General features: G+C 41.8%; 1 protein-coding gene across 18 annotated transcripts in view; it reads left to right on the plus strand.

The window, feature by feature from the left end:
• The window catches only part of COL13A1 (collagen type XIII alpha 1 chain), a 166,711-nt gene that overhangs the window by 42,268 nt on the left and 97,206 nt on the right, over positions 1-27,237 (plus strand). For 14 of the 18 annotated variants that reach the window (XM_045025545.1, XM_045025550.1, XM_045025556.1 and 11 more), the window contains exons 3-6: positions 14,054-14,061; positions 16,612-16,638; positions 21,288-21,323; positions 24,571-24,597. In XM_045025545.1, the coding sequence (XP_044881480.1) occupies positions 14,054-14,061; positions 16,612-16,638; positions 21,288-21,323; positions 24,571-24,597 (98 nt within the window). The remainder of the gene's footprint in view (positions 1-14,053; positions 14,062-16,611; positions 16,639-21,287; positions 21,324-24,570; positions 24,598-27,237) is intronic. The other 4 variants (XM_045025546.1, XM_045025561.1, XM_045025563.1 and 1 more) reach the window with 2 other exon arrangements.

The raw sequence follows: 27,237 nt of genomic DNA on the forward strand, positions 1-27,237 counted from the left end.
GCTTAATAGATACTACCCAACACTCTTCACAGGATCTGTTCTTTGGACAGGTGTCTTGTTTGAACAGCAACTTTTTTTTTATGTTAGGGACAGCATGTGGGAGACAAAGGGATTTAGGCTGGGATTTTCAAAGAGACCTGTGGGAGTTAGGTGCCCAACTCCCTCTGAAATTCAATATGATTGAGTGTCTAACTCCTGTGAGCCTTAATGAGTACAAATTCTAAGTCTCTGACTCTTATTATTAACCATTCCTAGTTCACATGTCGGATATCCTGTAAGAACTTTGCTAAGATGTTATGTTCAGGTTGTGATTCTATGCATTTATAAAAACAAGCCATTTACGCCTGCACCTTAAATCTTTTTTGTAGTGAATCATCTACCAGTCTAGGCAGGAACAAGCCTGTCACCAGTACATTTAGCCCCTGTCTGATCCAAACTTAAAGCACTGCTTTCTCCTGCCAGCTTGAGTCTGGGTTTAGGTTTGTTATTTCAAGTGCCCATAAGCTGAATGCACCTGACTAAGCTCAGGAAAAGGCAGGGATTTAGACAGAGATGGCAGCAAGGTAGAGAAGAGTTTTATATGCCAGAAAATGTCAACAGAGATTTAAGTCAATGGTCTATAAGCCAAGTGCAAGGTGTGATGACATTCTGGTGCTAGATTTCGCGCTGTGCCAGTCATTCAGTTAATACCTAACAAGGGATATGTTTTGGGCCTTTCTTTATACACATGGAACAGTTATGGTGCATGAAATGGGACTACAGTTTTTCATAGAATCATAGACTTTAAGGTCAGAAGGGACCATTATGATCATCTAGTCCAGGGGTAGGCAACCAATGGCATGTGTGCCGAAGGCGGCACACAAGCTGATTTTCAGTGGCACTCATACTGCCCAAGTCCTGGCCACCGCTCCGGGGGGCTCTGCATTTTAATTTAATTTTAAATTAAGCTTCTTAAACATTTTAAAAACCTTATTTACTTTACATATAACAATAGTTTAGTTATATATTATAGACTTATAGAAAGAGACCTTCTAAAAACATTAAAATGTATTACTGGCACACGAAACCTTAAATTAGAGTGAATAAATGAAGACTCGGCACACCACTTCTGAAAGGTTGCCGACCCCTGATCTAGTCAGACCTCCTGCACAATGCAGGCCACAGAATCTCACCCACCCACTCCTGTATCAAACCTGTGGCTGAGCCAGTGAAGTCCTCAAATCATGGTTTAAAGACTTCAAGGTGCAGAGAACCTTCCAGGAAAGTACTGGTTGATCACAGGATGACTATGAGCTGCCAGTGTGATATGGCTGTGAAAAAAGCTAATGCAGTCTTGGGATGCATCAGGTGAGGTATTTCCAGTAGAGATAAGGAGGTGTTAGTACAGTTATACAAGGCACTGGTGAGACCTCATCTGGAATACTGTTGTGCAGTTCTGGTCTCCCATGTTTAAGAAGGATGAATTCAAACTGGAACAGGTTCAGAGAAGGGCTACTAGGATGATCCAAAGAATGGAAAACCTGTCATATGAAAGGAGACTCAAAGAGCTTGGCTTGTTTAGCCTAACCAAAAGAAGGCTGAGGGGAGATATGACTGCTTTCTATAAATATATCAGAGGAATAAACACCAGGGATGGAGAGGAATTATTTAAGCTTAGTACCAGTGTGGACACAAGAACAAATGGATATAAACTGGACATTAGGAAGTTTAGACTTGAAATTAGAGGAAGGTTTCTAACCATCAGAGGAGTGAAGTTCTGGAACAGCCTTCCAAGGGGAGTAGTGGGGGCAAAAGACATATCTGGCTTCAAGACTAAGCTTGATAAGTTTATGGAGGGGATGGTATAATGGAATAGCCTAATTTTGGCAATTTATTCGTCTTTGACTACTAGCGGTAAATATGCCCAATGGCTTGTGATGGGATGTTAGATGGGGTGGGATCTGAATTACTACAGATAATTCTTTCCTGGAAGTCTGGCTGGTGAGTCTTGTCCACATGCTCTGGGTTTAGCTGATCGCCATTGTGTAAAAACCAACATAGCTCAGTTCTAAGTGTCTCTTATTCAGTAACACAGACGATTAAGCCATGTCTAGGGAGGTTGTGGAATCTCCATCTCTGGAGATATTTAAGAGTAGGTTAGATAAATGTCTATCAGGGATGGTCTAGACAGTATTTGGTCCTGCCATGAGGGCAGGGGACTGGACTCGATGACCTCTCGAGGTCCCTTCCAGTCCTAGAATCTATGAATCTGTGTCAGAAAGGGAATGGAAGTGTAAATGAGTATGTGTATCTCGGGAGAAGGCTGCATCTTTCATGATCAGAAAGAGAACAACACAACACTGATGTATTTGATGACCTCCTCCTAGCCCACCACAAATAGACATTCTCCTATATTAGATGGAGACCCTGAGTCTCTGCTCAGAGTTTGTCCCCTGCTGAAGGTGGGGGGAGTTTGACTATGTAGGCAGACGACTGCTTTGTGTTGTGATTCTGTTATATAAGTAGCAATGGAAATTGCAATATGGTGAGACTGTATGAATGAACCAGCCCTGAAATGAACATAGGAGCACCCAGTGTTATAATGACAGTGAAGCCTATTCAAGGGACCACCTGAAACAAAACAACTCCACCAGCTGGAGCATCTGCAAAGAGATTATCTAAATTTGGACCTACATTCCAAACTGGATTCTGCAAATGACCACTATCTTTAACATAGGCCAAATCCACCTGGATCCAAAACAACCTCAAATTCTGGAGTGTTTGAAATCCCGATTCGAATCTGAATTCTGCAGATTGAGCCCAGCTCTAATCTAAACTACTGCAAAGCAGCACACAAGCAGCCACCTGCCATACTGAGCAAGGTCAGCTTTGGGCTGCTGACATTTTAATCAGCATTTCATAACTAATTGCCTTGACACCGCTATCTTGTTATCAATTAACATAGACCTGAATGTCAGGAAGTAATTGTATGTCTCTAACTTGCTAAGGCTGCCTTCTGGGTCTGTGAAATGACTGGGTTTCCTCACAGAGATGCCATTACACATTTAGCGCTCTCATCTTTTTGAAGAGCTCATGAGGGTTAATCCAAAGGAGTGACTATAAAGACTTTATGCTACCCATTACAGTCATGTATTCTGGGTATGCCACAACAATTCAGGAAAAACTGTAGTACAAAAACATTTGAGAACGTTTTAAAAACATGTATTCACCTCCCCCTCTTTTTTATGTTAACTAAGGCTAGTCTGCCTTAGTCCAGCTATCCAGACCTCAGTGGGAGAGAAAAACTATATGGGATAACATTTTAGACACTTTTAAAAATTGCCTCTTCTCCATACATCAGTGGGGACCCTTAAAAGGTTCCACTGGTTTAAAAGACTATTTAAACACAGTTCTGGCAAACTTTCCATTTCTAAAGACAGGGAATATTTTTGGTACCAGTAGAATATTTAGACCATTGGAATCCACTGTAATAATGCCAAGTTTTTAAGAGCTGATATCTTGGGATTTGGGGCCTTCCAGGCTAGAAAGAAGTGTGGTACTGGCATATCCTGTTATAAAATTAGGGTTTCTTCTTCCCAATGATATAAAGCTCTTGTTTCTAACCCTGATGCATCATAACATATTGGACCTTTGAGCATTCACTGGGACAGGGTTGAATACTGACTGTCCTGATGCTGTAATTTTGTGGGGGGCACTTTACCTTTTTTAGGGGAGAGGAGAATACAGAGCTGTTTGTCTGTTTCGTTTAAAAAAAGGCAAATGGAATGTTAGGAGTGGTCCCAGTGGAGACAGATTTGTGAGCACAGAGCAGGGGAAGCAGTCAAAGGTTTATGAAGAATTCAATATTTTTTAAATTATCATCATATAGCACCATACATGTGCATTGTGCTGTACAAAATCCGAACATTTATAGCATGTTTCTGCAGTTCATCACATGGATGTCACCACCACATATACAAATAGAGACAGATAGAAAGTTCCTCTGAGGGCAGCTTCTACCTGTGTAAGAATTAGGGCTGTTAGGAAGGGTAGAGGCAGGTGAGGTAATTGACATGTCACATGTGCCTTAGAAGACCATAGGCTACCTATAATGACTCTGTTTTTTCAATGCTCATTATTTTAAAAAGCAATTTGCAGACTCATCTTTGTTGGGAATTGCTGCATCATTCCCCTGATCCACCCCTAAAATGTTTGTTCTAATCACCCCCCGTTCTCCACACTGCAAGCACTGCCACTGGCTAACAGCAATAGCAATAACTTACATTTCTACAGCACCTTGCAGCAAAAGTGCTGAATAGAAGAGGTGCTTCCAAAGCAGTCCTGTCACTGCCTGGAGCCGCATGGAGGGCTGCTGGCAACAGGGAAGTGCCCCTCACCAACACACACCAAGTCACTCGGGGCTCATACACCATAATAAAGTGACATTCAAATACAGTACAAGCAAAATATCCTCTTAAAGTGAAAATCAATACAAGCAAACAAGGGGATTCAAGTGAAAAGAAAGGAACTCAGGGAGGTAATAACTACAGGGCCCCTGCTATGAAGAGACAGAGGCACACAAGCTTGGTGGTCCTCATCGGGGAGCTCTTTGCACTTCATTCTAGCCGGGTTTAATTGTTATGAATGCGTGATCGTCTGTTTGAGTGATCTGTCACCTTCACCTTCCATCCCCCTGCTAGTCATGGATTTCGTCCTTGTTTGCTATTTGTTTATAGGTACTGGATTTAATTTGTCTTCTGAAGCACCTTCTCTGGTTCATACAAATAGCCTACTGTGAAAATATGAGATGGAAAAAATGATTGGCTTCATTTGCACCTACACTGGTTTGAGGGTTTCAGTTCTGAGAGAGTTTTGTGCAGTTTGCTGTTGGCTTTGCTCCTCAGGAATCCAGGCCTAGTGAGACATGGTCCATCAAGGAGTAAATAGAACCTTTTCTTCTGAGCTAGTGCCTCAGTTTCACCAGGACTGCAGAAACTTAAAATACCTGTGAGAACATACTGTAGATTTACTACCCAGGCCAAGTGTTACAGGATTGCCCTGATTTCCCATTGGAACATTCCAAAACATCACATTGTGGTAATGCCGCATTGCATCAGTATTGGGCTTTTGTGATGTGGCAAAGTGGCGCATGGTGTTTGTTCTGCTAGACAAACTGTTAAAAGTGGCAATTCTTACTCTGAACCTATAGGTCATGCGCTCCTCCTCAGAAAATGTAGTGAGGCACACTGGTTTTTCTGTTAATATATATTATTGTCAACTGTTCCTCCCAGCACAAAATGGTTTCTGCAGACTCTTTCCCTTATGCTTTCAACTGATTTGAGTAAGACTTATGCATCATAAATAGTGCAACTTGCTTCTTCACATCTAGATAAAAGAATGGCAGGATAGAAATTGTCCCTATGGCATCCAGTTCAAAAACATCAATGGAGGAGAAAACAAAGCTTCCAAACTTTTGTCCATGTCAGAACACTGACTGTGTGTGACCCTCCTCCTCCTTCCCCACCCTCAGAGCCGGATATCTTTGTGACAGCCTTCTAGCCCAGGACTAGGCTGGTGACAATTTGGAGGCATGAGGGAGGTGGCTCCACAGTATTTCTAGAACCTAGCAGAGAATGGCAGCACTGGAGATGGTAGCGTGTTTCACTATGGCCAGATCATTGAGCCAGCCTCTACCCCAAGTTTTCAGCATGACAACGAGTATTAAGAAGAGAATCTTCTTGATCCAACAACCTACATAGAGCAGAGTGGTGGGTGACAGTTAGATCAGGGCTTGTGATTAGCGCACTCTTGCAGCAGCACTCCTCCACAGCAAGATTTCCACAGATCAGAGAGCCTTCTTCAGAGTGCCCAGCCCCACTCTGTAAACCCTGCACACATGACAGAGGGCATAAAGGGATGTGGTCACAGATGGGCAGCCTGGCCAAGTGATGCATTCCTAAGCACAACCCACTGCGCACTACTGAGGTAGGTGGCAGACATTTGGGGGGTATTTCACTACTCCTGCTCAGTCCCAGGAGTAAACCCTGAGTGCACAGTGTGGCTCAACAGGCTGTGAGGTATTGAACCATATCAGCACCTTAACCTGCTTGCTGTCATCTGCTGCTACTCAGTGCATTCCCTTCCATGTCCCTGCTGGGTCAGGCCCCAGGTGTTTATCTGAAAGTGGCCTAAGTACCCAGTATAGCTCTCATGTGGCTTAGAGACCCCAGGCTTCTTTGTTTGTTCTTAGTGTAAGTTTTTCCTACCTCATTGACGATTTCTTATAAACATAATTCTCAACCTATAACATGGCACCAGTAAGAAAGATGCTACCAAAAAACATAATATATCCATGACTATGCAACTTGAAATGATAAATGGCTATGGACCAGGGTGAGTGAGGGCTTAGTGGGGAAGGGAGGTAAAAGATAGACATGGAAAAGGGCAAAGCAGATTTATGTGCACAAAGTCCTGAACCTTAGTATCAATTGCAGCAGCAGCAGCTTGCATCATCTCAACTTGATCTCTGAGTGCTTTATGGGACTACGTTATCGAACAGTGTGAGAGGTGTGGCTGCAGACATTATTTGAGCAGCTCATACAACTGTTGCTGCTTTTTCATATGGGAGATTAGTGATAGGGAGAAGTCTGAAGAGGTTACCATGTGTCAGAAAGCCTGAGAATTGGAACGTTAAGGAATCAGAAGAGAAGTGGGGATGTGTCCCTGTTCAGAAAAGAGGGATGATACCCAGGGGAGGGACAGTGACATTAGATGACCTAGCATGTCGTGTCCATTTGCTTTTCATTCTCCCCATGTGCTGCAAGCATTTAAATAAAAGGACTGGAAAAAGTCTCATTTTCGTATATCTTCAGTAGGTGCCTCTATACCCTCTCCTGAATTATTGTTTTGCTATAGTAAAGCTCTACAGTGAATCACAATAGATAATCCTGGGTTACATGGTTCCCATAGGCACTATTATCCCCTCTTTCTCCAGTGGTGGAAGAACACAGTATTACAAAAGTCTGCTGCATCTGAGAACTCTAGCTTTCTTTTTGCTGATACTAAGAGGTCCTGCATTCAAAGCCCAGCCCCAGAAGGCCTCTACATGTAAAGTTATTACAGGCTTAGTGTATTCTTACAGGAATGCTCAGCTCACTAGTTTGAGTTTATTTATATATGACGATGCTGCTCCCTCTCTGTGACTATTAATTTTATAGAGGGAGTATAAAGAGGATGGACCTCAGCTATGTCTCCTGCCTTTGATCTGTTTGTTGTGCACATACTAATCAGCAAAGAGCCGCAGGCATCACTGGATTTACTGTGTTGTTCAGGATATAACAGCATTGCTGAGTTTATCTCTTGGAGCAGACAAAGGCTTATATTTTCTTTCAGTGGAACTGCAAGATCATTCCATGACATCCCAATGTCAAGTTTCAATTGGTCTGGAAATGCAGGGATATTTAATTATTATTTTTTTAATTTTTTGTTGTTACAGTTGCAACATTACATAACTAATAAGCACATACAATAAAAGATTATTCCATGGTTTGTTGAAATGTGATGTACTAATAGGGAGAAATACTAAATGTATCTATCCCAATTGGCTGAACTATTAACTTAATGCAGTGCAAACAGGGTCAGGTGATCTCATCTTACTCAGAAAGAAGGGGAGTCTGGTATGCCAGTATAAAGTTTAGTTATCTGGACTGATGTTTGTAAATTTGTCCATGGTTTAAAAACATTGCATAGTTTGGAGATTCATTGGTTAATTGTAGGTGAATGTTCCACTGTTTTTACTGGAATCAGGGGTTTATTGTATAACATCTCCTAATACAATCTGGTTTCTCTATGACAGAAAGATTGTACTGTGTAGAGGTGAGATGGCATCTGGATCTGGATCCACATTAGATTTAAGGTGAGGTTGCAGGTTCAAATGGATGGTGCCAAAATTTTGCAAGCTGATTTTATGAGATTTTGGTTCTAGATACTGGAAATCTAAAGAGAATAACTGATCTTGTGAGATTTCCGCTATTTGGAAACCAAATCTCACAAAAATGTTTTTTCCTCAAGATTTCAGCATCATCCAAACCAGAACCAGGTTTCCTTCCAGTTTTGGATAAGACCAGTGGCCAAACTCAGAGAGCTCACCTGGGATTCATGAATGTAAATTGGACCAGCCCCACAAAAATGCAAAGGGATTCTGAATGAAGTTTCTGGTTTTGACTCATCTCCAGTTCTGATATCTAATATAATACAGATGCTTATAATGGAGTGATTAACTGACTAACTGACTTAATTTCCATGTTCCCATTGAGCTAGAGTCTTGATATACTTGTTCATTAGGGGCACTTGAGTACAAGCGGAGAAATCCCAAATTTGAACCTTGATCAAAGGTCACCATAAGGTCATCAGTCTCTTTTATTGGATTTTACAGCTGAAGTGCCCATTTGAGCTACAATCCTGAAAACTGATGCATTCATTCATTCACCATGGTCTGATGATCACAGGGGAGGGGAATTAAATTTGACATGGCTATCATAGATCACCAAAGTTCAAGAGTCAAATAATTTTTTTAACAATCTTAATTTCTCCCATGAGGTAGTCATGTTGGGTGTGAGACATCAAGTATGAAAAAACTGAGATAATCTAAGATCACCAGTTTTATTTACTGGAGTTTAGACATGAACATTTTTTAAAGATGAACAAGTACTCCACAGGCATTTACACAGCCACATCCAATGCTAACGGGTGAGCCTGCTGTCAGCTACTCCATCTTATCAGTTAGCCCAGTTTCTGGGCACTTTTCTTTTAAAAGACTGTCTAGAAAATATGGAAAACACAGAAAACATTGACAGTTGTATTGTATATTCCACTTTCCCTACTGAGAGGAAACCACAAAAAATGAATCCAAATGTTCCTTTTCACAAGCAATACCCACAGAATTTTTCAGGAAAATTTGGGAACCTGATGAAAGAAACTTGTCAGTTTAAGCCCCAGATATTTACTGGTATTTATTCAAAGTTTTATGTACATGGACTCTTCAGTTCTTCATATTGGCAGCTTACAAAGGCTTTTCAAAAGAAAAGAAACCAAAGGTATTAAGGAAACATCTTCCTGGAGGATAGATTAGCTCCCAGGGGAACTGAGACAGAAATAAAATATGGAAATTAGCATATAGTAAAAGAAAAAGGTATCTAGTGTATTTGATAACTGTAATTTGTTCATTACCCTTTCCTTGCTATTGTGTTCCCTCCAACAGGAAGGTCCCTGGTGCTTGTAATAAACCATATAAAAGTCAGGAGGATTTTACCTCCCTTATGTCTACTGGACTGTTTTAAATTCTAAGGGGTTTATTGGGCATGAGGGTGGTTACAAATATAAGTCCTGATCCTCAAAATCCACTTGAGTAACTTTACTCACATGAGGAATGTAATGGGGCTGTGCACTTATGTAGAATTACTCATATCTTAGTTTGCAGGATTGGGCCCAGTCTGTTTCTTTCGTGTTTCCAATTGTTATTTAAGTTCAATGTTTGGTTTCAATACTAAAGGCTAGATTTCCCACTCTTTGGCTTCCAGCAGCAGCAGAAGTGCTTGGCAGGGTGGAAATCTAATATCTCTGAGCAGAATAATTTGGGAATAAGGAGACAAACACAGTAGCTATTGCAATGCAAGAGCTAGTATAGCCTAGCTCTTTCTTTACCCACAGCTTTCTTTTTCTGGTTGTTGTAAGCGTCAGCTTTGTCTGCTCTGACACTCTCAGCTGCTGTTCTTTGGGAAGGAGGTTAAAGGGCAGTTTGAAAGTTATTTTGGTTGAGCACGCTCATGCCAGGAGCATTTCTGAAAAACAGGGGTATGTGGAAGGATGTGGATGCAGCAGAGAAAACAGAGAATGGATGTTTTTTACATCTTCTCCATATGCTGCCAAAGTTATGGTTACACCTTTTAAGGTCACCCACCTCATTAGGTAGAACATTCCTCATGTCCAACCCCCAGTTCCCCTCTTTCACTGATTTGGAGAGTGCCGCATCTGTCTCTGATTAGGTGGGCTGTTTCACCCACAGTCCTCTCTCTGTCCAAAACCAAAGGGGGGTCTGTCTCCACTAAGTATCCTTCTGCCCCTTACTCCACAAGTGTCCATTGTTAGGTAGAGAACTCCACAGGATTCCTAATTTTACTATATTATGAAAGGGTTGTCTCCTGAAATCTCAACCACAGAGGGGAAGGAAGTTGCTTCCCCACCTCTAGTCAGAGGTTTTCCTGTCTTTTGCTGTTTCCAGCATGTACCTCTGGACTGTTGTGCACAATCCACCATCTCTGCTCAGATGTGTAGATAACCTACAGCACAACTTGCTGTGTAAAAGTTAAATATTTGTTAATACCAACCATAGCAGAACATTTCCTTTTGAAACAGACACTTGAACTTGTTTGTCAGATGGTGCTGAATGTGGAGGGAGTGAGAATTGGTGCTAGGGGCAATCACTCAGCACAAGGTTTATCAACAAAGGCTGTTGAAGCACCAGGTGAATGGCAGTGGTATCTCAGAAGCCAATTCACATAAATAATAAACAAGTATCTCCTCCATAACCAACCAACCATCAGCAAATGATTGCCCACCTCAGAGAGCAGCGGGCAGTTGGCTTGTCAGGTTGGGAAATGCAAGCCAGATATTTTGCAGTTCTCTACATACAGCCAGAGGGACTCTGCCATAGTTTTGCCCCTGTTAATATGGACCTGGGGTGATCTGAAGGTGAGCTGGACCCACCCAATTGCCACCACTCGATGGGACAGTGACTGGTTTAGGCCTGAGCATAGTTTTTACCCCAGTAGTCAAGGCCTTGTGTATTGTGCTCAAGAAAGGCCCCTTGACTTCTGTGGCAGCTTCATTCCAGTTAAAAAGTGGAGGGTTAGTCAGCACAGTAGCACCTGGTAGTGTTTATCTTGAAATTCAGTTCAGTGTAGTTTCGGTGTACTACACACGTTTGTACTGACAACACATAACCGTGAGAGAAGCTGGAAAATTTGGAAGTTAAGTGTGGGGAGTTTGGGCGTTCAGCAACAAATGAGGCATGGGAGGCAGCTTAGGACTGCTGCCTAAATACACCGGGCCCAGTCCTCAACCTCATTATGGCTGCTTTGCACTGCATCTGGTGTCATAAAGCAGCCATAATGCAGGCGTAAGTGGTTAATGGAGATACCCTAGGATAAGTGAATCTGTGGGTGGCATACAGGCAGCGTACTATCTCCTACTCCACTCTCCCTTTCCAATGTAGGGGGCCTGGCCAAGGGGAAATGGGCAAGGCCGGGCATCTCTATGCCTGAGCAATCCCCACTGCCAGAATGACCCCTCAAGGCCACAAACAGCTGTGTGTAAGAGCAGCCCTGAGGCTGCTTTAACTTACCCCAGGAACTAGCATGGGCTTCAGCTGCCCTCTGCTCCACCTGATTTATGTCACTTCGGCGACACAAAGCTGCTGTAAAGCTAGAGGATCTCTTCTGTGAGAACTCCCTTGACATTGGGGTGTGTCCAAGGGAAAGAGGGTGTGGCTGCAGCATCCTTATGCCCCAGCAGTCTGCAGGCAGCCAGGTATCAGTTAGAAGAGTTTGAACCTACTCTAACTTGTGAAATGGTCCCTGCCAGATGGAATCGGAGGGAAATAAATATGGTTTAAAACCACTTTTGATCCCTTGCTCCAGTCCTGTGCTGAATACAGCTAGGTTAGAATAAAGGATCGGCCAATGTAAACTGGCTGCATATGGTGTCACATCTGCTTAAACATATATTCACCATGCCAGTTTCTGAATGGGCATTCTCTATTATGTGACAGAATGAGTGAAGAGATATTTCTCAGACAATGAGATCTACATGGCCCACTCTGCTGTAATAAAAGAAAGGTGGGATGGAGCAGTGGGGACGGGGGAGGAAGGGGACAAGGGACCAGGCAGAGTGTATGTTGTGAAATGTAGTGCACCGGCAGACCATGCTGCTGCTGCTTCTGACAGAGGTCTGGCATGCTTCACTGCAATCTGATCACATCAGCTTCCAAGGTCTCAAGCAGCCCATGATTTCAGTAAGAGATGCAGATGAGCTTGCTGAATGGCAGCCTAAAATATTCTGTGATATCATAAAATGGTCACGGTAACAAGTGACATCACAGTGGATGTCTGTCTCCATTTTCCTCATAAAAACAGACAAAAATTCCACTAGGCCACAAACATCTCCAAAATACCAGTGACTGACTTGAGAGAGAGATAGAGAGAGACTGGATTTTTCTGTTAACTTTTTGTGCTGAAAAAGAACAAAGTGGTTAAAGCTCTTAACAGAAATGGGGAGCATAAATTAGGTGCAATTTCTAGACTGAGGACAGTTGCTATTTGGTGGCATTTGCTGGGCGGTTGGATTTTATTATTATTTTCTCAAATGCAACATGTTCCGGAAGGTCAGGCTGTTGCCCAGAAAGGCACAAAACTCGTTAAAAAGAGATGTACTTGGCAATGAATGAATGGATTTAAGTTCTATCCACATGATGGTTTGTCCCTGTGATTGAAAAAGGGTGCAGATGCTGTAAACCTTACTTAGGTGAGACATCCCATTGGAGTAAATTGCATGAGTAAGGACAAGCAACATGAGTGAGGGCTGCAGGATCAGCTCAATAGCTAATAGCTGGCACAGGCTTGTCATGATTAACATCAATACTTTGCAGCTGCCAGCTGTGCTGCAGCCATGATTAAAAAAAAAACCCACATGGTATGGACAAGCTTGAGGGTTAGTCTATAGCATGATTTTGGCAAGCATGCTTCTAAATAAAACCCAAGCCTCTTTGCAATATAAGACTGAGACAGTATTCAAACCATAACGTGAACTTATAGGGACAAATTCTGCCGTAGGTTATGAGTGCAACACCTGAGGACATCAGTGGGAGTTTAGTGTATTAACAAATGGCAGAATTCAGCCCACAACAAATATGCACCTGGAATTTAGGGATGTGATCTGAGAAAGTCTGACAGGGTTTATTTTAGAGCACATTTGTAAGAAACCACAGGCCTTTCTCTGTCTTCTCTCCCCAAGTGAGATCACCTCTACGTAAGGTCACCCATATATGTCCAATGGACCATGAGAAGGACATTTCTGTAGAGTCCTTCCACTTTACCTTTTGATTTTAAACTTGACTGTCTGGAGGAGACGAGAGCATTAAATCAGAAATTCCTCCTTTAAAAGAAATTAGAAGAGACGGTCAACAGAAGACAGTGATGGCTAAGGTGGTATATGTTACACCCCTAACACTCAGACTCCCTTAAACCTTCTATTGATATGCAAGGGATTCTAAATGATGAAGACCCAGAAGGCATACGTCCAAGTAGAATGGCAGCTACTTTGGCTTACCCTTTCTTATATCTTCTTACAACTCTTTCTTGTGGAAACTAAACAAATTTAGCCTCCCTCACATGTTGGCAGAGTGTGAGGAGGTTCCAGGGCGTTTAACTGAGCATAAATTAGTGTAAGGAAGGCCCCTCTCACACCACCTAACATATCACTTCTGGATTTTACCCACAGCCTGGATGAAAATGATCAGCAAAAATAAATATAAGGATTACTTATTTAATTATGGTAAAATGAAATATTGATTGACCAGAAGAGACTCTGACAAGACACACTACACTCAGCTGTCTTTAAACCTATCTGTAAATGATGCAGCATCCTGATTTTATTTCATCATATTTACCCTCAAAGGTTTTAAAAATCAAATTTCACAAATTTGTAATTCGTTGCTCTTGGCAGCAAAGTGATTTCAATTAACCTGAAATGAAAATGAGTGAGAGACAGGCAGAAGACAGAAAGAAGGAGGGAAATTTGGGGTCTGATTCTGATCTTGTTTTCAGTGGTGTAAATCAGGATGAATTCACTGACAACAATGAAGTTACCTGGGTGTAGAACAAGAATAAGTGAGATCAGAATCCAGTCCACAGAGAGAATGAGTGAGTGCAATGTAAGGAGTGATCATCTAAACGTTGTCTTCAGGATTTATTCTATAACAGCACTAATACCTGTTTATTTTCCTTCTTCTTTCTTTCAGGACCTCCTGTAAGTACCAAAGTTCCAGTGCGTTTGCGAAGTGTGCACCTGATGGTAATGGGGTGAAGGGGCCTTGAGGGGAAATTAGCAGTAACAATTTTCTCCCATATGCCATGTTATACCCAAGTTTGCCTTTAAAATCTCCCAGAATCTCTCAAACACCAAATATCCTTTGTATTCAGTCAGAGTGCCTAGATCCTTAGTGGGATTTCACAGACACACCCATATAGCTCTGCACAATTCTGAAATCTCACAGCATGGGATTGAGAAAGCTCACAGGGTAGAAACAGTGAATATAAAGGGCTAGAAATACTCTCAACTATTTTCACATACAAAAAGGAGGATAACAGTGTGCAATTTGCATGCATAGGATGCCATACACTGAATTCAACATATTTTTAAAAACCGGGTGCAAATATATGTTACACGCATACCTGTGCAACTTGTTCTCTGCCACTCAGCCAACGTTGCTGAATGTTTGGGGCTAGATGTGCAATTATCAGTTTTGAAGAAAAATTGTGTAGACAGCTTCCTTTCCAAATGTTAGCCAAATGCAAAAACTCAACTCAGACAACTTAGACTTCAGAAAAATGTCCCAACTACTGCCAGAATGTTTCTAGTTACTCATTATTGCTGCTAAAAGACCTTGAAGGGTATGAATCAGAAAAAGCCTTACAAGGACTGAAGGAATATCCCCACAAACATTAATTGATACAAAGGAATACGGTAACTATTACATTTTAGACCTTATAAAGGAACTTGTTTTATATTAATGTATAACATAATAATCATACTAGATCTCTGCAATGGGACTTGGACAGTTAGACATCCAGTAGTCATCTTTTGTCTGCATCCGACGAAGTGGGTATTCACCCACGAAAGCTCATGCTCCAAAACATCTGTTAGTCTATAAGGTGCCACAGGATTCTTTGCTGCTTTTACAGATCCAGACTAACACGGCTACCCCTCTGATACTTGACATCTTTTGTCTGTAAGCGTAAAAATTGCATTTTCTGTTATGACTTAAGCAACAAGGCTTATAAAACAATGTACAGAGGACATTTTAAGGCGAACTAGTTGCTACAGAACAGATTTCTATTCCCTTTGAAATACTGATCCTGCAAACCCTCAAATGCAAAACTTTCAAGCAGTCTCTGTACGCAGAGGAAGACAGCCCTCCATCAGTTCACAGGTTTTCTTTGCAACAGTAAGGGCTAGAAACTTAATATTCTAATGAAAGCTTAAATCCTGCAAAAACAAATGGGACCACCAGAGAAGTGATGACACAATGTGCTACTGTATACCAGCTTTTTCTGACCCCTGAATCTGTCTGTATAAACAACTGTTTAGGACAGGAGGTGAGAATACTGTAGCCCATTGAAATAAGATGAAATTAGGTGGACTGAATTTAATTAACCAAAGTGGAATATTTCCTGGGCTCTCAGGCTAACCACGCCCTATTCTCACTAAGAATGCCAGGAGATTTTAAGGGACTGCAAGTGATAGCAGTTCAAAAATCACAAGCATAACTTCCCTGTTAACTATTTAAGCAAAGCACTTGGTGTTTACATGCTGAAGATTTTCGCCAGTGTTTTTTTCTGATTAAAATGGATGAGAATTAGTTTATGATGTGTGGAACAGATTCCCACACTGCTGGTTTCACATATGTCAGTCCAGCCAGCAACTCAGAAATGCTGACACACCAAAAATCTCAGTTTATTATACATTTCACAGCATGTAAATGTGAAGTTTCAGACTTCTGAGCTGAACAAAATGGGAGCAGCTCTTATCTTGTACCATTTAGGGCCAAACTGAGGGGCTATGTTTTTGCAGGGCTTTTTCTGATACACGACAGTGGTGGATAGGATTGGCAAGGCTGAATTCCAAAAAGTGAGAAACAGAAAAGATTAAAACACTCCTTAGTTATACTCGTTCTTGGGCATATAATGTCAGAGCAACTGAAGGGGCTTAAAATTACACATTGAATTAGAATGGTCCTAGACTCTTTGAATTTCCAGTGGCAGATTCTATCATTTCTTTACCAATTTTGATGTAGATAGGGTAATTTGAAAGCCAGCAACCTGTAGATGTGTAATTGGTAAAAAAGAAAGAAAGAAAGTAAGTATGTGTTAGTTTGCAGGTTCTCAAACTTTTTCATAGTGTGAACCACATCTTAGATACCTTCCCTCCCAGTCATGATTATACAATATCTCTGTGGCAACTCCAGAAATTCTGTACATGAATAATTAATATTCATCAGATGGAAACAAGGAGAAGACTCAGAAGCATGTGGCTACCTAGCTCTCCGTGGGCTACCAGTTACCCACAGACCCCAGTTTGGGAATCTCTGTGAAAGACACATACCAAATAGAAATAAAGCTTTAAAGATGGGTTGGGAAAATGGAACAATTAGCTCGGGTTAGTATGAGAGCTGTTCTGATGACTTGACTTAGTTCTGTTTTCTCATTGTTTATACTGGATTTCTTCTTTTTAATCAGTGCTTTCCCTACCTCCTACCCCAGTTTTTGTGCCAATGTTGCCTTTTCTGTTTTATTTCAGGGCCCTACAGGAAGACCAGGGCTTCCGGTAAATAGCTTTTTTCTATAATGTTATTTCTGTTTTGTTCACTCTCTTTCTCTCTCTGACAGTAGTTTGAAAGGCAGGCCTCAAGGCTGTGTAAATTGGGAGGTGGTAGTGGTCTCCAGTGGTGGAACTAAATTAGATGAAGAGCATGTTGCAAATGAGATATGGATCCCAATAGGATAGGAACAACAGGACCTTGGCAGGACAATGTTCCAAGAAACACATTTTTTATAAGATCCTTTTGTGTTTGGGAAACATGTGGCCTTTTAAGATCACCTTTCCAATATGAATCACCTTCCCCATCTAAAAACCACGTTTGTATTGTACTCTCACTGATAGGAATCTGAGCTTCTACAGGCTTTCCAGGAAAGACTGGAGGTTCTATTTCAAGCAGATACCAGGATGGATATTGCAGTGATTTGGATTATTTATTTTAACTCTAGGGGAGCTTGGGGGATGCAGGAAGCATCCATTTAATCCATGCTGATACAGGAAGTAGAGGTGAAAGGGATATATAGAGATCAGGCCACGGAGAAGTGAAATTCAGACATCAAATGGACACCAAGCCATCCCTTCTCATGGCCACAGTAGAGCCAGTTTATGGCCAGTCACTCCACCTGTTTCTTAATGTATTCCTAGTGAAGGGGAAACTTTGTTACATTGTCAAACTGGCTTCTGAGTTACACTTAGGGGTACATGCTTCACCTTTTGCAAGCGTTCTGGGCAGGGAAGAGATGTCAGGGGCCTCTTGCCTTCCCCCCTTCCCCCCCCCCCCCGACTCCCAGGGGCCAGGCAGAATGGTGACCTAGCACTTTGAGTGTAAGGCAGGCAACCTGGGTACTGTGCCCAGATGCGCTTCTCATTTCCAAGGGTGCACAGACAGTGGATTTGGGGTGTTGTCCAGTCTCCAGCTCCCCTTTGCCTGCCAGTGCAAGCAAAGGGAACCTCTGCTCAATGGCCACCACTCCACTCTCCCCTCTCAGTACCCCTCAAACAGAAAAGTCAGTCTGTAACCTAAAGTTCTCAACAGTTTGTTTCTTTGCCCCCCACAAGCTTGTTTTCGTGAACAGTCCTATTATCACTGGTTAAAATTAAATCAACATGGTGCCTGCCAACTTCTCAGGGAGTTGTAAATCCATTACTAACTTTAATCCAAATGAAAATGAAGTATTAGCAATGGTCTGTTGCTGAGATAAATCATGATAAGGATTTTATATGCTAGGATCAATATATTTTCTCCACTGTGGCAGCCTGGGCCATCTCCAGGGGAGAAATCAATAGATGGATGAAAAGTAGTTGGCTCAAACTCAAATATTGAGACACAGAAGTAATATTAACAGAAAGAAGAAAATACTCTAAGCTCACCATCATCTGAGGGCAGCAGGCCACATATCATCAAAGCAGTGCAGATCCTTGGGCTGTGGTGGACTCATCACGACTTGTGGACATACTGATTGCCACAGTAGAAAGGAATTCCTTTGTTACATTTTTGGTGGGTCAGGAGGCTCTTCCCTCTCTTTTTAGACAAGGTTTTGACCACCATGGTCCATGTTTTCATTGCCTTCAGGTAAGATTATTCTATTCATGCTACCTGGGGCTGAATGTAATTGTCACATGAAGGCTGCAATTGCTGCAGCACAGTGTCCCACCTCACAAGTAGTAAAAGCTGATGCAAAGTGCTGTGTGAAACTGCTGGCTCCCCCTTCATCTAAGGCCCAAATTCATGGTTTGTCTCTAATTTACAGGGCTCTTACAATCCGGGGTTAGATTACTTCAGAGTAGCCTTACTTTCAGAGACTATCCAAGCCAGCTGGGCTCCTGTATTGGAGAGACTCAGGATAAGTCTTTCAGGCTCAGGGAGCAGAACATTCTCAGCAACAGAATCAGGTATGAAACCCTTGGCCAGAGGAGATCAGACCAAGCCACAGCCTGACCATACTCTGATCTCAACATATACCACCTTTGGATGAAGTCTCCTCAGCAATGACTTCCACAAAAACAAAAACAAAAATCCACCCATTGCCTAAGGGAAGGAGAGAGCAAAACATCTTTTAAGACCACTCAAGCCTTCTTCATAACTATTGTTTGGTGCTTGGTTACTAAAACAATAGCCACTTTAGAAATACAGCAGGCAGGCAGGCAGTGGGGCTATGAATACAATGCTAGCATACAGTGCAGGACATAAGTATTATCTACAACAAAGTGTATTTCCTGGCTTCACATCATAGGCAACTCTTTCTCATAAACATCTGGCATTTATTTGCTATACTACTGGGACCATTTCCCCCCTGCTTGTATTGTTTAGAAGACCCTAAGTACTGTGTAGTCAATACCAGACACAGTGCACTCATACATCATTTCACGATGAGGTACTTGGCAATTTGACATCAGGTACTGTACCAATCACTGTGCAGACTAATATCAGACACAGCTCTGTCCTATACAGTATAAGTCATTATGTGGTCAGATACCAGTCACAGCACAGCCAGAAGGAGTTTCTCTCAACAGATCCAAAAGTCTGGAACACCCTTCCACTACAGATCATGAGAGTTTGACCCTTGTCATCTTCATAACAAGTTGCCAAGCTCAGCTGTAGAAGAAAGCAATGTCCAAATTAAAGAACAAGAAAACTCAGCAGCAAGCTCCCAAGCAGAAGCCAAGAAATCAAAGAGCAAGGCAATGAATTTCCTGTCCCTTATGGAGAAATTCCATTGTTTTCTGAATAAACCATGTACAGCACCTAGACACAGAGATAGAGAGATAGATCAAATAGCATGTTGATGGGGGCAGTATAAAAACCAGAATGGGATGAAATAGAATAGATATTGTCTCCTTTTACTATGCAGTCACATACCATCTATGTAAATTTAATCAAACTGCTTGTGTAAATCACCTGAAGTAAAACTGCAGCAGAGATATGGCTTTTTGATTTATCAAAACACGTATGTGAAAGAAATGCCCATTGATTATGGAATAGTACTTGTCTATAACTATGGAGTTGTTAAACCTCTAAATACTTTTTACCCCATTACATTTAAATCTTGTGCATATTGAAGTGTATTTAGAAGATTAATCTACAGTATTATTATGTACATCAGACAGGGAGCAAAGAAAGGTTACTGAGCAACAGTGGCAGCAAAGTGCATTCCTTGAATGGCGAGAAATAATCTGCCCACTCCCCAGATTTCAAGACAGTCTTCTCCATTTGCTTTTTCTCTACACTGCTTTCTGCAGTTCCATCACTGGATAGCAGAGCAAATTGGCAGGTCACAGTAGAAAAATGATCATCAGTATTGATTACAGACACTGCTGGGGAAAAAAGAATTTCTGAACATTTACCAACATCAAAGATTATTTTCCTCAGCAGAGTTACCTGTGTAATCAGTATGTATCCCTAACTCCTACTGATCACTAGTGGACACCGAACTAAGGTTCTGGCTCATTGCCATGATTAAAGCAATAATGACAGAAGACGCTCAACGATTTCATGTAGGTGACACAGTTAGGGTTGTTTTCCCCTCATCCTTGAGCCTCCTACATTGTCTATGTTCTTGTCAGGTGCTGCAGAAACCAATCTTCTCAGAAAACACTATTATAGTGAAAATATATGAGAAGATACAACAGAAACATTGATTTTTTTTCCATAGTGAAACTTAGGAAAAAACCAAATTGATGATCAGAAACAATACTGAGAGATTTTACAATGTCATTTTTGCAAATTGTGCAGCGAAATCCACAAAACAATGGACACCATAAATAGTTCTGTATCCTCTGAGCATCAGCATACTGCTCTCTAAGTCTGCAGAGCCGTTCACTTTTTGTGACCAAAAATACAGAGTTTTTTTTAATTCTATAGTTAAATAATAAAAATATTCTTTAAGATTCAGAACTAAAATCTATATAAATGGCTAAGAATAAGCCAATGGCTTTGTGTCCATGTGTCTTTGCCATTCAGTTCAAGTATCGTCTCATACATTCTTAGGCAGGAACATTCATGCAACCTCACTTAATGATTTTCATGCCCTAAAGATGCACGGGGCAGCATTCTCTACAGTTAAGAGACACAGAGCACAGCCATTAATATACATTGTGCTAGACACGCCATTTCCTGTGTTATCTTGTTATCCACATTAGTATAACTTGCCCTTTTCTGGACTACTGGAAAATGTGGACCTGTTCATGGTCTCTGAGAGTTCTATCTTAAGTGGTAACAGCTCTGTAAATAAATAGCTACCATTCAGATTTCCTTGGAAAGCAAGAGAAAAATGTGATAATTAGGTACTGAAGGGAGCAGTTTCCCAGCAGCTGGATTATAGAAAGTGTTGAAATTATGATTAGATTCATAGTTGGATCACAGACTTGCCTTTTTTTCCCTTTCTAAATGGTTATGCTGTGTTGGTTCCTTGTGCCTATATAGCAAGGAGTTATACTGATGACTTACATACACATCCATACCCACATGCTTACACATATGTTCAAAGATACATACAAACATATATATCATGTGTCAACATATGTGCACCTACACACTCACACACCTCAGTCAATTAATAATCAAAGATACACTCCTATGTGACATCTAATTTGTGTCATTTTGTGGTCTTGCTTATGGTCAGTTTCCAACTGCCGTCTGATTTTGCATTAATTGTTAGGGAGACAAAGGCGCCATGGGAATCCCTGGAAGACCGGTGAGTTACAACCTCTTGCATCTGCCTGACCTGACTGACACACATTTTTCCGAAAGCTGGGATGCTCTGGGTCGTTTGGGGTGATACTTTCATTATTTCAGGGAAATGATTCCCCCAGCTCCTGGCTCCATTTTCAGGTCTGGTTTGGGTACAACAAGGAAAAAAGCAGCAGCTTCCCTCATGAATAAAACGGAATGAACTGCTGCTCAGATCTGCTTCCAGGTTTAGAAATTCTAGGCTGCGGGTTCTATCATTTGTGATGTAACCAGGCTCCACCCCGAAAACGGAGGCATGAATCCTTGGTAAGTCTATAGGGGGCTCTTACCTGAGACATTTCCATACCGAAACCAAATCTAAATGGGACTCTTGAGAAGGAGGCCCTGGCTACATTCTGAGAATGGTCCCTGCAGAACCACGTGTTCTAGTGGTGCCAAGCAGTGGGCTGCCGATGGTTTCTTGCTGCCTGCAATGTACTTGCCTATGTGCCTCTGAAGGTGGAGGAGAGGCAAGTTCCCCCTGCGGATCTGTGTGTTGAAAAAATGATACAGATCAAATAAACATTTGCAGCCTTTTCTCAGCCTATGAATGTACAATGTCTGCCCAGCACATTGGCTCTAATTTGGCCCTCCAGGCATACAGTACATATTTAAAATAACAGTGACACTTTGAAGAAAGGCTGGGCAGCGCGTGTCATACAGCATCACATCAGCACCCCAAACACCTTTGCATTGTGCGGCTCTGCCTTCTGTTCCCTGTGTTCCCTCTTCATGGAGTTGTTCTCTTTACTCCCCATACATGTTGATGTCTTTCCAAAGAGGACAACATAACAGCTTCAGGGGTGAGGTGACATTCCACTAAGTTCATTCTGAATTGTGAATAGGTCCTGAATCCTTATGCTTTTCTCTGGCTGAGACACCTGCCCTATGACCACCCCACATTTCAGACAGAAAGAGGAGACTGTGTTGCTAGCTACCTTCACTCCTTGCCAGTTCCCAGCTGTTCAGCTTGCCACAGCTAAGCTCCTCTGAGTTACCATTTGGATATCTTCCCCGCAAACATTTTACATCTTTAAACATCTTTTGGGAAGGCTGCGTGTGGATGAGTGAGATGTGTCTGGGTTTGATGCCTGCAATTTCACAGGCAGCTGTAATATAGAGTGGCTAAAGTGGTCATGCCATAAGAGATTACACATCCAGGGCCAGATCCTCAGCTGGTGTAAATAAGTGCAATTCCATTGAAGCCAATGGAGCTATATGAATTTACACCAGGAACTGGCCCACGGTGTTTGTTATGGAGGCTGATTAGCAAAGAGAAGTTCTCTTTTTACATACAAATACAACAAATATTATTAACAATTAACAATTCTTGACATTAAATGACTCTTTACATCTTCAACATATTTATAAACATTAATGATATAATCAGCTACTCACTGCCATCAACAGTGATGGAAAAAATATAGAGAAAGAGTCAGCGAATTCCACAGATCGGGTGGGCATAACCCTGGGTGGCTTGGTTTTTACAAACCTCATGAGCCAGGGTAATTCAGTTTTGAGTCCCAATTAATCCAAGCCCCCAAAGTATGGGAGGGTTTTATGGGTCCATTATATTTTATGTACTATGCTGAGGACTTCCTTAGCGATACCTCTGGGTAACTTTCTCTCTCCAGTAAGGTCTGCTCCCAATGCCTCATTGGTATTGGAGCCTGGCATGCCTGAGGGGGTTAGCTCTTCACTATTACTGTATTGCCAGACTGAGGGTGATTCAAGCAATGCTAATACATGTTCATGATGCCCTTCTGATTTGATGTTGTGTTGCCATGACAGCATTACTTTGGAAGTAACTGCTGCTTTCAGTAATGTGACACAACAGGATATAACGCAAGGTAGCGCAGTTTATGAGGCTCACTGCTCTAGACAGAGATGGAAAACAGACAGAAATCTATATAGTGTCTCTCATTTTCTGCTTATTTGTATGTGCTAGAAGAGGGGAACTGAGTAAAACTGCCATTAGACCCTGCTAGGAGGCCTCTGAGAGGCAGAGGAAGCTGGCTCTGCAGAAATGCCAGCCCCTGCCAACCACCGGGATAGTGAAAGATGAGCTAGTAATCGAACCTGAGACTTTTGGTGGGTAACATAGATCACAACACTTCCAGATGAGCCCCTGTTTAAAGCCTACACACTCTGTTCATTAAAGCCCCAGCTTTGCCGTTCTTATACTAAGTGAAGCCTTCCTCTGTGAGTAGTTCCACTGAAATCAGTGAGATTCCACATGTAGTAGGTTACTCCTCAGTGTGAATAAGGGTGGTAGAATAAGGTCCTACCATAAAACAGGCCTGTTTTAATTGTAATTAATCTACCTGGAGTGACTTAATATATTAAACATATTTCAGTATGTAAGACTTAAATGTATTTTGCACATTTACCCCACAGATTTCACACTGCCAGCCCATATATTATATCTAATTCCCCCATTTTGAGCCAGGCAGAAGAGAAAGAAGAGAAAAAAAAATCAATATTTTACTACTGTTTCAGTAATGAAGCCTGTCAATTAAATATATTTCCCATGCCCCACCCTCCCATTCAGTCAGATACCTTCTTCCCAGCACATTCATCCGTTTATCCTCCTCTGCCTTTCCTCAATGACCCTCCTGTCTCACACACTGAAAGGCTGGCCAGGAACTCCTGCCACTTGGCCAGTGTGGACTGACTGTTAGCCAAGTCCATCTTCAGCTACTGTTCTGACCACCATGGCTAATCCCACCCGGGGACTATCATCCCTGGTGGCAGCTGTGCCAAGGTTCCTTGTCAGGTCTGTTGCTGCTGCCTCACTTACTTGTGAGCTGATGTCTCTGTACTCTGAGCCAGCCTTGCTAACTATGGCAAGCTTATCACTAACACACAGCTTCAGTTTCCCCCCACACCACCACCACTTGTTAAAATCAAGAATTGATTTTCTCATGCTGGCTGAAAACCCAATTTCAGCTGCCACCTCTCTCAGCTGCCCTTCCTCTGAGACATTGCCAGGACAGCTGATCCTGATGGCAGTGGAAGGGGGAAAGCAAAGGTCATTGTGCTTGTGTGTGAACCTTAAACAGAGCATGCGTCAGTGTCTGTGACCTGTTTTTTTGTTGTGTTGTTTTGTGTTTGGGTTTAGTGTGCCATTAACACTGATTCCTGTGTTTGTGTCTCTTTCTCTCTCCCCTTCACCCTTTTGCATGCGGCTGCGACTGGTGTAATTGACCCAGGGACTAAAGGGGCAACCCGGAGAGAAGGTGAGTCAGCTCTTTCCAGCTCATCATGTCATACCCTGACCTCTCTCAGCCACCTGAAATCCCTTCACTTCAAATCACAACAATTGAAGAGCTGTGCCTTTAAAGCCCTCCGTGTGTTTAAAGCACACATGGCTCTGAACTGCCCCACCCCTCTCCTCTCACAATGTGAGCTCATCTCTTGAATTACTTCCAGCCCACACAGCATCTGAGGATGTTGGATTTTTTGTTTACTATAATTTACTAACATTTTAAGGGCTGACTTCCAGAGGTGGATGGGCACGCTCAATATTTCCAGCTGGGCCTTTGTGGTTTTTTAACCATTAGCTTCTTCACTGCTGACAGCTGTGCCTGGTAAGTCCAGGAAATGTGCATATGCAAATGTGATAAGATATAACACCTATGTCCTAATGGCCCATCCAGTTCCTATGTGTTGGGCTTCTCCTATTCACCATTCTTCTGATCACAGACCATGGCTCATCACCTCCATTCCAGGGTTAGTCGCATAGTGAAAAAACACGAGGGAAACAGGATAGATATGGCAACCACCCCCCCACACACACTTTTTTACTTCAATCATATCTTCTCCATTTAAAGAAAAAAGACCCTGCAGTACTTCCTGTCTCTCTGAGGGGTTGCCTAAACTATTTGAAAAGTATTGAATGAGTTTTTTGTCCCTACATAGAGCTGGTAGTTTACAAAGCCACTAATATGTCACATTGGTGACACAAATGTCATGAAATATTCAATGTCAGTCAACACTTTATGTCTTCAGATGCCACTACATCATACACTCAAAAGGGAAAGATAGGAGAGGGACAGAAGTGCCTTGGATCAATTCAGGCAGCATCTAATTAATTGGAAAATGAACAGCAAAATGTGCAGAAATTAGGAAATGTCTAGATGTTCACCCCATTGTTTGAGGAAACATCTGTAAAGAGTATGGTATTGGCAAACCTGTTCAGACCTCTGTGAAAAAGATAGGGAGCAAAACAGTGACATACCATAGGAAGAAAGGGCAAGGCAGGATGAAAATCTGGTTCTTCTTCTTCTCCTTCCTTTTGTTCTTCAGGTCACTCCTCTTGTTCCTTGTTTGGATTCTCCTGGTAGCCAATCAGCATTATCAAATCATCCAAGATGCCAAAGCCCTTTTGGCAGATGATGTAGTTGTATCACGTAATAACACTCTTTCCATTCCACTAGTATCTCAAGAGGAAGTTAAACAGCAGCTATTAAAGATGAGCATTTTAAAATCAGCAGGTCCAGATAAGTTGCATCCAAGAGTTTTGAAAGAGCTGGCTGAGGAGATCACTGGACCATTAATATTGATTTTTCAATAAGTCTTAGAAGATGGGAGCGCTGTTGCAGAAGAGTGGAAGAAAGCTAATGTTGTGCCAATATTTAACAAGCGTAAATGGGATAACCTAGGTAATTGTAGGCCTGTCAATCTGACATCAGTCCTGGGCAAGATAATGGAGCAGCTGATATGGGATTTGATAACAAAAGAATTAAGCAAGGGTAATATAATTAATGCTAATCGACTTTATGGAAAATAGATCCTGTCAAGCTAATTTGATATCTTTTTTTGGTGAGCTAACAAGTTGGCTGTTAAAGGTAATAGAGTTAACATAATATACTTAAACTTCTGTAAGACATTTCACCTGGTACCACATGACATTTTGACTAAAAAACTAGAGCAATATAAAATTAACATAGTACTCATTAAGTGGATTCAAAGTTGTCTAACTGGTAGGTCTCAAAATGTAATTGTAAATAGGAAATCATCATTGAATGGATATATTTCTAGTGGGGTCCTGCAGGGATCAGTTCTTGGCACACTGCTATTTAACATTTTTATTAATTACCTGGAAGAAATATCAAATCATCACTGATAAAGTTTGCAGATGATACAAAAATTGGGGGCGTGGTATAACAAAGAGGACAAGTCACCAGTACAGAGCAATCTGGATCGCCTGGTAAACTGGGCACAAGAAAACAGTGTCCATTTTGACTGTACTTACATAATGGGGAACTTTGGAAGCAGTGACTCTGAAAAAGATTTGGAGGTTGTGGTGATCAGCTGAACATGAACTCCCAATGTGATGCTGTGGCCAAAATGGCTAATGAAAATCCTGGGATGCATATACTGGTTAATCTCAAGTAGAAGTAGAAAGGTTATTTTACCTCTGCATTTGGCATTAGTGCAGCCGCAACTGGAATACTGTATCCAGTTCTGGTGTCCACAATTCAAGAAGTATGTTGAAAACTTGGAAAGGGTTTAGAGCAGGATTAGAAAACCTGCCTTATAGCGATAGACTTAAGGAGCTCGACTATTAAGCTGAAAAAAAGAGAAAGTTAAGGGGTGATTTGCTTGCAGTCTAAATGTACCTACATGAGGAACAAATAGTTAATAATGGGCTCTTCAGTCTAGTAGGGAAAGATACAACGTGATCCAGTGTTGAAGCTAGACAAATTTAGACTGGAAATAAGGGTACATTTAATCCATGAGCGTAATTAACCATTGAAACAACTAACCCAGGGTCGTGGTGGATTCCCCATCTCCGGGTAAATCAAGATTGGATATTTTTCTGAAAGATCTGCTCTAGACAGTGTTTTGGGGGAAGTTTGATGGGCTGTGTTATG

Source organism: Mauremys mutica, chromosome 7 (genome assembly GCF_020497125.1).
Source record: "Mauremys mutica isolate MM-2020 ecotype Southern chromosome 7, ASM2049712v1, whole genome shotgun sequence".
Classification (NCBI taxonomy): Eukaryota; Metazoa; Chordata; order Testudines; family Geoemydidae; genus Mauremys; species Mauremys mutica.